General features: G+C 40.6%; 1 protein-coding gene across 2 annotated transcripts in view; it reads right to left on the bottom strand.

Annotated features, from left to right (window-relative positions):
* Positions 1-1,141: 1,141 nt before the first annotated feature.
* Positions 1,142-12,711, bottom strand: part of FBXL17 (F-box and leucine rich repeat protein 17) — a 477,514-nt gene continuing 465,944 nt past the window's right edge. The window contains exon 9 of one of the 2 annotated variants that reach the window (XM_057737820.1): positions 1,142-4,000. In XM_057737820.1, coding sequence (XP_057593803.1) covers positions 3,860-4,000 — 141 coding nt within the window. In that variant the 3' untranslated portion in view covers positions 1,142-3,859. The remainder of the gene's footprint in view (positions 4,001-12,711) is intronic. The other variant, XM_057737826.1, reaches the window with a different exon arrangement.

Below are 12,711 nucleotides of genomic sequence, written 5' to 3'. Positions count from 1 at the left end.
TAGATTGTGAGTTCATATTTGCTGGCATGCTATTTGTGGGTTTTCTTTCGAGGCTTGAGATGATTTCTTTTGTTGGGTAATGAGAACTCCTGCAATAAATCCTTCAAAAAATACAATTACAAGGGCTTCCCTGGTGGCGCAGTGGTTGAGAATCAGCCTGCCAATGCAGGGGACACAGGTTCAATCCCTGGTCTGGGAAGATTCCACATGCCGAGGAGCCACTAAGCCCGTGCGCCACAACAACTGAGCCTGTGATCTAGAGCCTGCGAGCCACAACTACTAAGCCCGTGTGCCACAACTACTGAAGCCTGTGCGCCTAGAGCCCCTGCTCCACAACAAGAGAAGCCACCGCACTGAGAAGCCGTGCAGCGCAACCGAGTAGCCCCCACTCACCGCAACTAGGGAAAGCCCATGTGCAGACACACAAAGACCTAACGCAGCCAATAAATAAATTAAAAAAATACAATTATAAGCAATATAAGCTATGCAAATACTGTAGATTCAGATATATCCATGTGATTAGTAGCCAGTGGCTACTAATTTTCAGGAGAGCCTTTTTAAAAATACAACCCATGAATAGCCAAGGCTGAAAATGGTAATTTCTCTTACTATCTGTCCCTTCAACTTTAGTTTTCCTTTGTTTTGTTTTACTCCACTCTTTGTAAAAGGCTACGGCCTCTCCTAACTGTGCTCCCTCTAATTATTACATCAACTGTGCTCCACTGCTATGGCTAGTTTTTAGGAAGGTCTCCTTGCTATGCCATGAGCAATGCCAGGATGGGCATGAGTTTTATTTATCTTTAAATGTCCAGTGCCTGGTGCTTGTTTTTACTCAGTAAATTTATTTATTTACTTTTGAAAAAATGAATAAATGCCTAAGTAAATGAATAAGCGTTTAGGGAATGGTATTTTAAACAAACCACTTGTTTAAACCCTTGAGGTTTTAATCTTGTCTCAGTACTCACTAGGCAGACGAGGACCTTCTAAATTCAGTCTTGTATATTATTCTCAGTTATCTGAACCTACATAAAGTCTGTAGCGAAACACACAAGGACACGGACTGCTGCATGCATCACACCCCACCAGCATCAGGGAGGCCATTTATTGTCCCTAAAATAAAACAAAAGACACTGTGTTTTCTTTCTCTTTTATTGCAACCCATTGCAAGGTCGAAAGATTCACAGAAATATAGAAACTACAAACTGGATGGATTTCCTTTATCCACTCAAAAAGACATTAAAGACAAAGGACCAGAATTTTCCACGACAGCAATATATTTCATAGTCTTTATTCTGAAAATACTGTTGACATTTTGGAGAGGATAAAAAGCCCTGCATTAAACATGTTCACATATATTTATGACATTCTAAGCAAAAAAAAGAAACGCTATATTGCCCAGAAAAATCATTTTAAGCCTTATTTCAAAGCATCTAATGAGAACACATTCAACAACCATCACAGGGTCATTCAAGGTGATGCTTTTTCTGGTTGTTTTTGAGATTAATGCGTTGAGCCTGGATTTGATGTTTCTACAGATTCCTACAAATACACCAGAGCAGTTTTCCAGGTTATGATGCATTAGGCTTTCTGGATTAGTCAACATCTTAAAGAATAAGTGCAAGTCCCCCACCCCCCACCCCACCCCGAAGCTAAAGCATGTTACAGTGCTGTACTTTAGAGTCAAACAATGCAACATTAAAAAAAATCAATTATACACTTCTGAAACCATCTGACAACCAAACTGTTACACTCCAAAGAGTATCACAACTCTGAACTGAAACGGCACCGTCTATAACATCGATGGCTCTCCCTTCTTCTGTCTTTTTTAAACTATTTAAAATATAGTGTGACATATATAAAAATTAAACTTTTGCTTATTCACTCAAGCTACTATTACTATACATATTGTCTTATAAATTAGTTTTGGATTAAAAACCAGTTAAAATATTGTGAATTAAGATATTTCTCAGTGGTGGGGAAATGACTATGAAGATGATACAGTTCGATGTGTAAGAAGAATTACAGTTTATTAATAGTAAACAGTTCTTTTCCTTACATAAATTTTATTCCCTTCAAATTAAATTAGTAACTCATTTAGTGATGGAAAAAATATTCTTGGTGCTTAGTGACTAGGTTTTCCAAACTGATTGGGATTAAAAGCAAAGAACATGCCACATCAGAAACATGTTGACATAATCAAAGGAAACAGTTGTTTACATATAAAAAGTTATAAATAAGTGAATGGCATTTGAATGTAAAGCTATTTTTCATTTCTTACTGCTAGTATCATTTTAGCAACACTGGGATTTATATAAAGTGAAACTCCAATCTTAGTATATCTGTTAAAAACCCAAAAACAGCTATGTCCACACTGGAAAAGAATAAATAGCAAACTCATAAGTCAGGGTTTTGCATATCTAACTCTAGTGTGAAAGATAATCACTTCTTAGCTTAAAAAGGCTCCCTGCTGTCTTGATTATAAATCTAGACATAGGAAAGGTTATTTGAGCCTGAGTCCCTACTATGAATTAATTGTAAAGATGTGGGAAATCAAAACATATATTCATTTACTAATAGATAATGTCTAAACTGAAAGCTGGCAATCTTTAATTAAACAAAGAAATGTTTGTTTCTGACAAGTGTAAACAGAATCTTAATGAAAAGATTTTCTAATTTTTCTTCTTAACTCATACATTAACCAGCAATAGATCTTTGCAATAGCAAAAGAACTATTCAAAATATGACAACATGCATATATCCAAAAAACCTGTTCTAAAGCCCAAAGAAAAAAAATCAATAGAAAGATTGTCTACCTGTATCTCACTCATTAATCTTCTATTACTGTGACTAGCCCCAAATCTCAGAAATATAATTTCATAATTACCCAAATTAACAAAAATAATGAAATGATCTATAGGGTTTTTTTTTTTTTTAAATAACAGCACACTATTAATTACATTGGTGGCTTTAACGTGGATAATGCTAAGATTAGCTCCAAATATCATTAAAATATATCCGGACCAGTTACTATCCATGAAATAAAAGCTAACAACATTAACCTGAAACTTAAAATACTTAGACCTCAACAGAATTTTGGAGAATCATGAATAATTAACTTCTGTGAGCTGGTCAGGGGAGTTCAGATTGCTACTTCCATATGAAAACTTCACAAAAGGCTCTGTTCTCTTTAGTCCCTAAATTGCCCACTGGACAGCAGGTTGGTCACCTGTGGGGACAGTGAGTTAGGCAGAGTGACAGTGGATGACCTGCTCCCTCCGTGGCCTGGAAAAAGGCCCCTGTGTCAGAAAACGGTCTAGAAAGAAAGTGCCGTGGGGTGTGTGTGTATGAGAGAGTATGAGAACCTATACATGTGTATGTGCTTGAAATCTTGAAAAGTACTGGTTTCCAGGCTTCTAATTAGTGTGACGTTGCTCCTTTCTGGCTGTCATCAGTAGAACTGCACAATTCTTTCCCACCAAAAAAGAAGGCAGGTGCCTTCATTTGGGGGCATCTCCCATGGCAGTAATTAGAAGCTCAAAATAATGGATCCATTTTTTTTTTTTTTTGATTCTACAGTAAAAAAAAATTATTTTTTAGAGAAATAAGCCTTTGAACTTAAAAACTAAAGGTCTGTGCCTGTCAAAATCTTTAATTTTTACAAAAAAACCAGCTTACCTGGGAACAAACAGCAATTGCGCTTATGCTATGCAATATGCAAACGAGACACAAATATACACACTCAGGTACACACAGAGACACGGGACAGTCAAAACCTTTGCAAGAGATCACCCACCCCAACTCTCCAATTCCTCTCCGCCCTGCTGGCTGATCCACGTGGACCTAAGAGTGGGCAGGGATGTTAGGAGGAGGCGGCCGACATGTTGGGGGTCCAGCCCATCTGGTAGGCTCTCTCTAGGGTCCTCTTGCAGTCCTGCAGGACGGTGCTGAAGGTGATGTGGGGGTACTGCTGCACCAGCTGCTCCACCGTCACCTCATTGACCTGCAACCACAAAGAAGAGCAACCGTCACCCACAGGGGCTGCTGAAACCAGCAGCCGCCACCCATCATACTGGTTGCTTTCCATAGCACCCTCACCTCCTGCTCAGCAGCGTGAGCAAGTGTTTCGTGGGAAGATAGTGTTGCTTTTTGTCTGACCTCCCTGATTTCCTAAGTACGACATTTGCTCTAAGTGATTTTTTGAAAAGACACGGCAAGAAGTTCGTGTTTTCTGGAAGCATAAATGACTGTGACTTGCCAAGATGCGAACGACGTCCACTGAAAATCCTGTGCTCGGGAGGTGAGGCAGCAGTTAAGACAGCATTCTAACGTGCATTTGACTTTGTCATCCACCTGACAGCTTTTTTAGGACAGAACGATAGACTGGTGGAGAGGATACACAGGATTCTGGGTAGAAGTGTTGGGAAAGGTGTTTATTTTTCTTCCCTTTAAATGTTAAGGTATTGCAAACTTCAAGTCCCTTTGTGGAAAGGGCTGAAATGTGAGGAATCAATAATTAAAACATACATGGCTGGCAGGTCAGGGATGGCCCCAATAGACCTTAACCATCAAAGATACCACCTTGATTCTTGATTAGACAAGGCAATCAGACAGGCCTAATTAAAACTAACACCTTTACAATTGCTGTGCTGTGAAGGGATTAATTTGTCAATTATTTTTAAGCTGATTGCAGTTCATATCACAAAAGTAGACAGCTTCCTTCATCCTTTAGATAAATAAATGATTAACCTAAGAACCGCAACTTTTAGGTAGCTTTATTTGAAATCTTTATTGAACACTTGGGCATTTTCAAATACATCAATATTTCATTTATACTGAGTAAGCTGGTCTGAAAGAAGGTGCTGGTGATACACATTTTTGTGCTCCCTCTCCATGTCTGTCCACTGTTGAAAAAATCAGGACCACCAGCAAAAACCTAAAACAACATCAAACCCTTGCTGTTTGCTTTGAAAGCCTGCTTGGGAGTATGACGACCATGACATGAAGTCATCTGTACTTTTCTGAAATAACATGGTGTTTTCTGGGTGATTTGGTAAACTATGTTATATATAATCTTTTTTGTTAAATTTAGAGTTGATATTTCCCCATCGCACTGATGATACTTAATCTTTGTCAGAATTTCTAGTCAAGACTTTCTTGTATTAAAATCAATTTTCATTCCAAATTCAACCAAGCCATGCAGTTCATTCTTTTTGTGATATAGATACAATGTACATTTTATTTACAAAAACACGAAGAAAATAATTTTGAATAAAAAAGAAAAACTTATACACAAATTAGATCTGAGAACATCAACTGATGATCTTAAAAGGATTTCTAAGCAATATAATTTTAAATTTGTTTAATTTAAATTTCTACCCTAAGTCTTGCTTGAGTTGAAGCTGCTTACAACAGTATACTTAGAAAGTCACGCATCATCTAGCCATGCCTACCTCTCTAGTATATTTTTGATACTACCCAGAAACCTGACCTAATTGCAAGTTATCAAGCTGTCTGAGTTCCTCTGGCCTCAGGATCTTTGCACATGCTGTTCTCTTCATCTGGAATAGTTTTAAATCCACTTCCCCTGAAAGTCCCCTTCTCATGGCAACTGTTCCTTATTCTTAGTTCGGTGTCATCTCCCCAGGGAACTTTGATCACTGCCCTCACCCTGCTCCCCCTGCCCACATTAGGTAAGGCTTCTAGATTATCCACTCTTTCAACACTGCCTACTTTTTCTTCACGGCACCTTCAAAGTTAGTTTATAACTGATTTGTTTAATGTCTACTCCTGTTCCAATTTAAGACCCACAAGAGCCATGATCATTTTTGTATTCATGAGCCAGGCCTACTTCTCAGTGAAGGAATGAGAAAACAGCAACAAACTACAAACGGAAAAATAGAAACCCAAGAGCAAGGCAAAGCCAGACACTAACATACTAATCAAAAAGACCAACCATCTCCAGAGGAACTTGTATTCAGCTCAGGAATTCCCTCCATCAGGAAGCCTTCCCTAAGCAAGTCTGTCCCTCCCCAAGGTTGGGCTCGGTACCTGTTCTCTGTGAGCCCGTGGCAGGCACCTGCAAGGCTTGTCTCTTATTTAAGCACTCTCACGTTGCACTGCAATCATCTCTTCACTTGCCTCTCTCTTCTACCTGAACCAAAGTCTGGGGACCAGAGGTTACCTTTTACCTTTAAGGCTTATAGAGCTGTGTACAAAGCAGAGAAGAAACATGGCAACTGTAGTTGACTTTAGCATCAACCAGGCCCAGGTCGGAATCCTGGTTTCTCAATTTGGTTTCCTCAATTGTAAAAACAGGATAAAAGTACTGATGTCATAGGATTGTTATAGGATAAAATAATAGGCCTAACACTGTGACTGACATAAAAAGGTCCCGGAGTGGTAGCTCTTACCAGTACAGCTGGTGCTCAGTAAATGGTCATTTACTGAGTTATTTAATGCTATGGTAGGGTGACCAATTCTCTATAGTGATGCTCTATATTGTTCAACTTTTGAGATATTTCAGAAATAAACCTTGATAACATTAGTTGTAATGCTCAAAGTAAAGTCATCACAGGGCAAGAAATAACCTTGAAAACATACTTCATATACAAGAAGAACTTATTCTATCTTAATGCTCTCTGGAGGAGTCCAGAACTTTTTCTTAGTAACACAGTCCAGGTTTTAAATATCCACGTTCAGGAAATCCTCCCTTTTCTTTACCTGATGTTCCCCCAGGCTGTGGTTAGGTTACCTTCTTCCCTCTTGCCATGAACAAACCCAGAAGGATGCGGGTCTCACTAAGAGAGAGCTAAAGGCATCTGGTCAGAGGACTTTCAGAAGGTCTGCATCGAATTAGAAAGGAAGTAAACACGGCCCAAATCACTTAGGATTCAAGGAACAACTAACTGAAAATAGATGAAAAATGGAGGAAGAAGAGAAAACATTTAAACCCACCATAAAGATGGGGCCTGTCTTCTACAATACATCTTTTCTAATCTACACGTAGGCCTGTACAAAGTTTTATACCAAGGGTTGACAAGCATTTTGTTTTGGAGGTCCCGTTTCTAAAAAGAGAAAATATCACTATGTGATAACTATTTTGCAAGAAGAGAGATAAAATTCACCTTAAGTAAGCTTGATACATGAAGATATAGATTTATGAAGTACATAAATTAGGAGATAATTGCTCACTTTAGCAAAGACTTTCATTGTAGGGTTATTTTGTCAGCTCTCTCTTTTTTTTTTTTTTAAGAACTTTTACTGAGATACAGTTAACAGACAATAAACTGCATATATTTAGAGTGTACAATTTGGTATCCCAATCTCCCAATTCATCCCCCCCGTCAGCTCTCTTAATTTGTTTTATATATCCTTTGATTTACCAAAATTCAATTTACCTATTTCTGTTGCATAAAATAAGGTCCACCTATAGCTAAGAATATAAAGTGTGTTACATCTCTGGCTTTCATAGGTTATGGGCAAGAACAGACAGGAATTTGGCTTTGTATAGCTGTACGAAGAACATTACAGGTAATCCTCTGTGGATGTAATGTGTCTTCTAAGCAGTGTTTTTGCTAACTGTGTTCTGTAAATTCTAGAAAACAAAGCAGTAGGGAAAATGCAAATATTCCATTTTAGAGCTTTGTTGGGTAGAAGCTATTCAGGGGAAATACATGTGCTCCCACCAGGGAAGGTTCTATCTTTTACTTACAGTGTCTCCCGGCAATACGGTGTGACAAATTTTATACTGAAATTATTTTCATTTACTCCTCAGAAGTATAAATTATGCTCACCTCTTTGTATAGACTCTATAAGTGCTATGGTGCCTTAGAGAAAAAGTTGGGTGTAAGACACCAGGAGGGTCCAAATCATTTCAAATCATTACGCCTACATACCCATTTCTGCAGACATTTTGTCATACACAACTCCACTCGCTAGAGTGGAAAGAACCATTCCCTGTTCCAACTCATAAAAGTATGTAATATAAAAAAAGGAACATAAAGATGAATTTTTAAAAATTTCCCCATGATCCCTGGTTTTCTGCATTTAATTCCTTTTTCCCTGGCTGAAAACTATCAATGGCAATTCCTGTATTACACGTAAGATTTGAAAAATGCAGTGTATCTTCCTAAAGAAATATGCAACAGTGTCATTTGAAGAAATTACTGTGATTAAAGGGGGAAAAAGCATGTGCCACAGGTTTCTCCTTTTTTTAAATATCAGAAAGATTGGATTTTATAGTTCTCTCCAAAGACTGTAGAACCATAATTTACATTTTCAAAATTATTATAACTCTTTTTAAGGTAGTAGCAATTTGTCTGGTATTTTAATCTATTTTGAGTTAACATCTATTAGCACTTTTTGAAAATGTGAGGCAAATTGCTACACTAATTAAGGTAAATCATACCATAGTTTCATCCTATTGCTGCTGCTTCTATAGAAGGGTGAGGAGAGATCCTTCAGAGTTTCTGAGATTCAGTTTAACCTATTTATCCAGACTATCACCCCGTTTCTTCACCTCCTTATTGACATTTTTCCCAGAAAATTCCAGGAAGTGTGAGCCTAGGCCTGAATTATCTCCCCAATGATATCTATTATTGAAGAAAACACCATTTCTGATGCAGTCTGTGAAGAAACCATTTATGTTAAATGATTCTTACTTCTTCTTTGACTCATGTTATAAAATAGAACATGTTTCTTGTGTTGGGGGGAAATATTTGACACCTGAGTATATTAAAACCACGCTTAAGAATGTAACGAACCACTTAAAATCATTTTTTTTAAATGAAGAACGTCTCCCTGCGAAAAGTGAACACTATTTAAAGTATCACAAGCAATAAATATATTGCATTTTTCCTAGACCGTAAGTTCCGTGACAGCAAGGAGCATTTTAGTCATTCCTTGTTTTCAGTCCTACACACACTATCTGGCATATTCTCATCCCATTAGAATACAAGCTCATGAGACAGGAGTTTTTGTTGTTTCTGTTCACTATCAAACCCTTAGCAGCTAGCAAATGCTTGGCACAAAGTAAGTACTCGATAAATATTTGTTAGTTAAATTAATATAGTAGTTGTTCCATGAGTGTGTGTTGAGTAAACAAAAAGGCACCTAATAATACTACAACAGAAATTGTGGAGATAAGCTCACCTTGTTCCCAGACCCTTCAGCTACAGTGGTGGCAGTCTCTAATGTCTTGAAATTAGGGCAGCTCCAAACACCTTTAATCCCTTGACGTTCACACCCAAGGCGATTGTTTGTGCTACTCTCCTTTCTCGTCATTCCATCTGACATCGCCGGGTGCCTCTTTCCAGATACACCTTGCCTGGGCTTTCCAATAATTTTGCTCAAGAGACCAAAGCAGCTCGTGATGGTGGTTCAGCATCACAAGCCGGTGGTTGCTGGGCAGGACTCAGGCAATGCCGAGGCTATACTTCACGCTGATTGATGGCAGCCTTCCTGTTGGAGATGAGTGACACACTACACTGGGTAGATGACACTGAGAAACAGGCTAATGGTCACTGGACATGTGCTGGTTTCCGAAACTTTGCAAAAACTCACATGGTTCAGAAGGTGTCACACTTCAGCTTGCAGCATCAGTGCCCTGCTCAAGGTAGCAGACCCAGGAGGGCCCCAGAGAAGATTCTGAAGTTTTGTGATATTTAAGCTTCCTTCTATGTCACAGTCACAGTTGTCTGGTGACAGGCGGAACTGTGGACAGATCTCCTGACTCAAAATAATGCTATTTTCACCCTCTGATTTCTTGGCTTCAGCAATTCTACATGGCTTCACTGTTAGCTGATGGGCCTTTTTTTTTTTTTTTTTTTGGTTGTTTTTGTTGTTACAGTGGTATCTGGCACTTGTTGTCCCAGGGAGTGTGTAGACAATACTCCAGTATACAGTACTGTCCCTGACAAGGAAAAATTCTGCAAGTAAAATTACCTCCCGGTCCCTGCTGAGAAACACCGTACGCATCAGTATTAGGCTCTCACGTGGTAAGGGATAAATCAAACACATTTTTCAGCATGGTTTATTTTGGCAAAATACTTGAAAGTAATTTGTTAATTTTTTGTCCTAATGACCAATAGGCTAAATAAAAGTATGTCCCCATTCTAGTAAGGATGGAGGAGGAGGGCAAGGGGAAAATATTCAGTGAGCGTCTACTAGTTTCCAAGAATCTAAGCATTAGTACTGCTGATTAATAGGGCTCATACAGAATTAGTATTTCACACAGGGTCACAGAACTAGTAAATGGCAGCGAGGATTTGAACCCAGGATCCTGCATCATAGGCACTCTCTGCACTGGGCCACATGGCCCTGCACACAATGCGGTGCACAAAGCGTCAGACTAGGGCCTGGCGGAGCAGCCACTCGGTGAAATGTTCAGACGTTCACTTTCCGGCTAACATTAAAACAGTGATTGCAGTTTACACACAAATACATTTCAAAGTCCTTTACGATCTCTTCAAAATGGCTCGTCTATGGGAATGTCCATTATAATGGATCTCACCTGGCCTGCGGGACGTTCTGTTGTGGAGCTGTGCTTGTGTGAGACTTTGAGACATGATGGAAACATGACGAAGCTGCAGGACCAACAAGGGGCCTCTGGGCGGGGCCCCATGCCATAAACCGGCGTAGCTTTCTCTCCAGTCTTCCACCCTTCAGAACACGTTCCTGTGTCGCAGAGGCAGAATGGCCAGCATGACAGATGTGGCCCCTGCCCTCTTGGGGTAGGGAAGAGGGACAATGACAACAACAGCACAGCCTGAGAGGTGCTTCCTAGGGGAAGTACAGGTTGCTGTGGACAGAACTTAGTAGCCCCTGACCTCCGCCAAGAGGGTTGGAAAGGGCTTTCCAAAAAGAAAGTCATATTTAAGTGGACTCCTGAAGGACAAGGAGGCATCATCTTGTGTATCACAGGCACTAAATATACACATATTATTCAGGGGAGAAAGGAAACCCGCTCATGAGCTAGAATAAAACAACGGACCTGTCCTTTATTTTGTAAGCTTTGCAAGGCAATGCTTCTCCAGCCCATCTAACAAACTCAAGGGTATAACTGAAGTAAGTTCTCATTTCCAATAGCACTGCTCTGAGGATGGGGGAGAAAGAAAATGCCCCCCTCCCCCCATCTCTGCAGACTGAAAAAGAACGGAGCCCACAGTAAGTCTGTGAAAGTGTCGCAAATAGCACAGTCAACTCCTGCCTCCTAATTCAGGGCTCTTGCCCTCACGCTGGCCTGTCACTCTGCACAGGCTCCCTGGGCAATGTCACTCACTGCGAACAGCCCCACAGGCTGATTCCTGGCGGCCTGGAGGCAGAGTGGTGTCTCTCGGGCAATACGCCTTCGGAGTCTGCCTCCCCCTGAGCCTCCTGGCTCCTGGGACACAGTGCTGCCCCTCTGAGGGACCTGGCATTCACCGCGTGCCAGCAGAAGTCGTCGTGGACAATGCAAATTCAAATGAGACCCAAGTGCTCTTTCACCAAGTGCCCACTGGCCCCAAGATGGGCACATTTTAAAATGGAAACGTAAGGGTGTCATGAATTTAGTAATACCTCAGATTTGCATGTAAATGAGATGAGTCATCTAAGTGCAGTTTAAAATATTTTAAATAGGACATTAAGAAGAGAAGAAGAGAGCAGACAATACGGTGATTACTCCAGGGCCCTGCATAGCTGACCACAGGCACTGGCTCTCCGCAGGCTGGGGTGGACTTCTTTATGATTCTACCTCCCTCCCTTTGTGTGTCTGGGTGACACACCGCATCCGGCTGATGTTTTCCTATGATCAGAGCAGCGAGGTCCGGGACACCAGGAATCTGGCACCACTTTTACAATCTCTCACCTCATCTCTTTCCCTTCAGCTGCAAGCCTAGCTTCCCAGCAGTCCAGCCGCTCCGCAGATCTGCGGACCCCAGAGTGAAGGGAAAGGCGGGTGAGAGTTGTGGAATGATTCTGGGAGTGAGCGGAGCACCGGCTCCTTTTCTCTACTCTACAGGCAGCTTCACGTGCCTTTCCTTCCCGCTTCCTTTCTCAGTCAAACCGAGGCCTTTCTCCACACGCCAGAGTGACTCATACATAACAGACGATCCATCCATGTTTACGTATGTGGGATGAATTAAACTGTGTCAATAATCCCCCCAAAGGAGAATCAGAGAAGAGTTCTTTGGACTTCACCCTCAGAAGCAGCCGAAGAATTCAAGTGACAGTTTATCCCAGAAAATCTTCTGCAGTTATTGAAATTAGGGTATAACTAAGAACGTGCAGAACACCACACACAGTTTAGGTGATCTCGGTATAACTCATAGCGGTGGGACAGCAGTGTCTGTAAGATGAAGGTAATTCACATGAACGTGTTCTGTCTGGGGAGACTAAGCGGAAACAGGTGTTCAGCCTAGAAACACACTTCTCAGTGGATTTCCTATGAAGGCAAAGTGTCTCGGCTTTAACTTGGAAACACAAATAAAACATTTTAAAAATTAAAGCAAAAATTAAACTGTGTCTGCAACCAAGAAGACAAACAAGAATACAGTGGCTCTCAGCCCAACTGCTCATTAGAATCACCTGAGGCTCTCTGAAAAAGCCTAGGGCCCAGGCCATATCCCAGACTAAACGTACCCCAATCTTGGAGGAGTGGGACCCAGGCATTCGTATTTTTTAAAGCTCCGAGGAGATTGCAGTGTGCAGTTCAGGCTGATTAAAGAGCTCCTA

The sequence above is a fragment of the Hippopotamus amphibius genome, chromosome 1 (genome assembly GCF_030028045.1).
Source record: "Hippopotamus amphibius kiboko isolate mHipAmp2 chromosome 1, mHipAmp2.hap2, whole genome shotgun sequence".
Classification (NCBI taxonomy): Eukaryota; Metazoa; Chordata; class Mammalia; order Artiodactyla; family Hippopotamidae; genus Hippopotamus; species Hippopotamus amphibius.
Note: the sequence above shows the minus strand (reverse complement) of the source record. Positions and strands in the feature narration are given on the sequence as shown.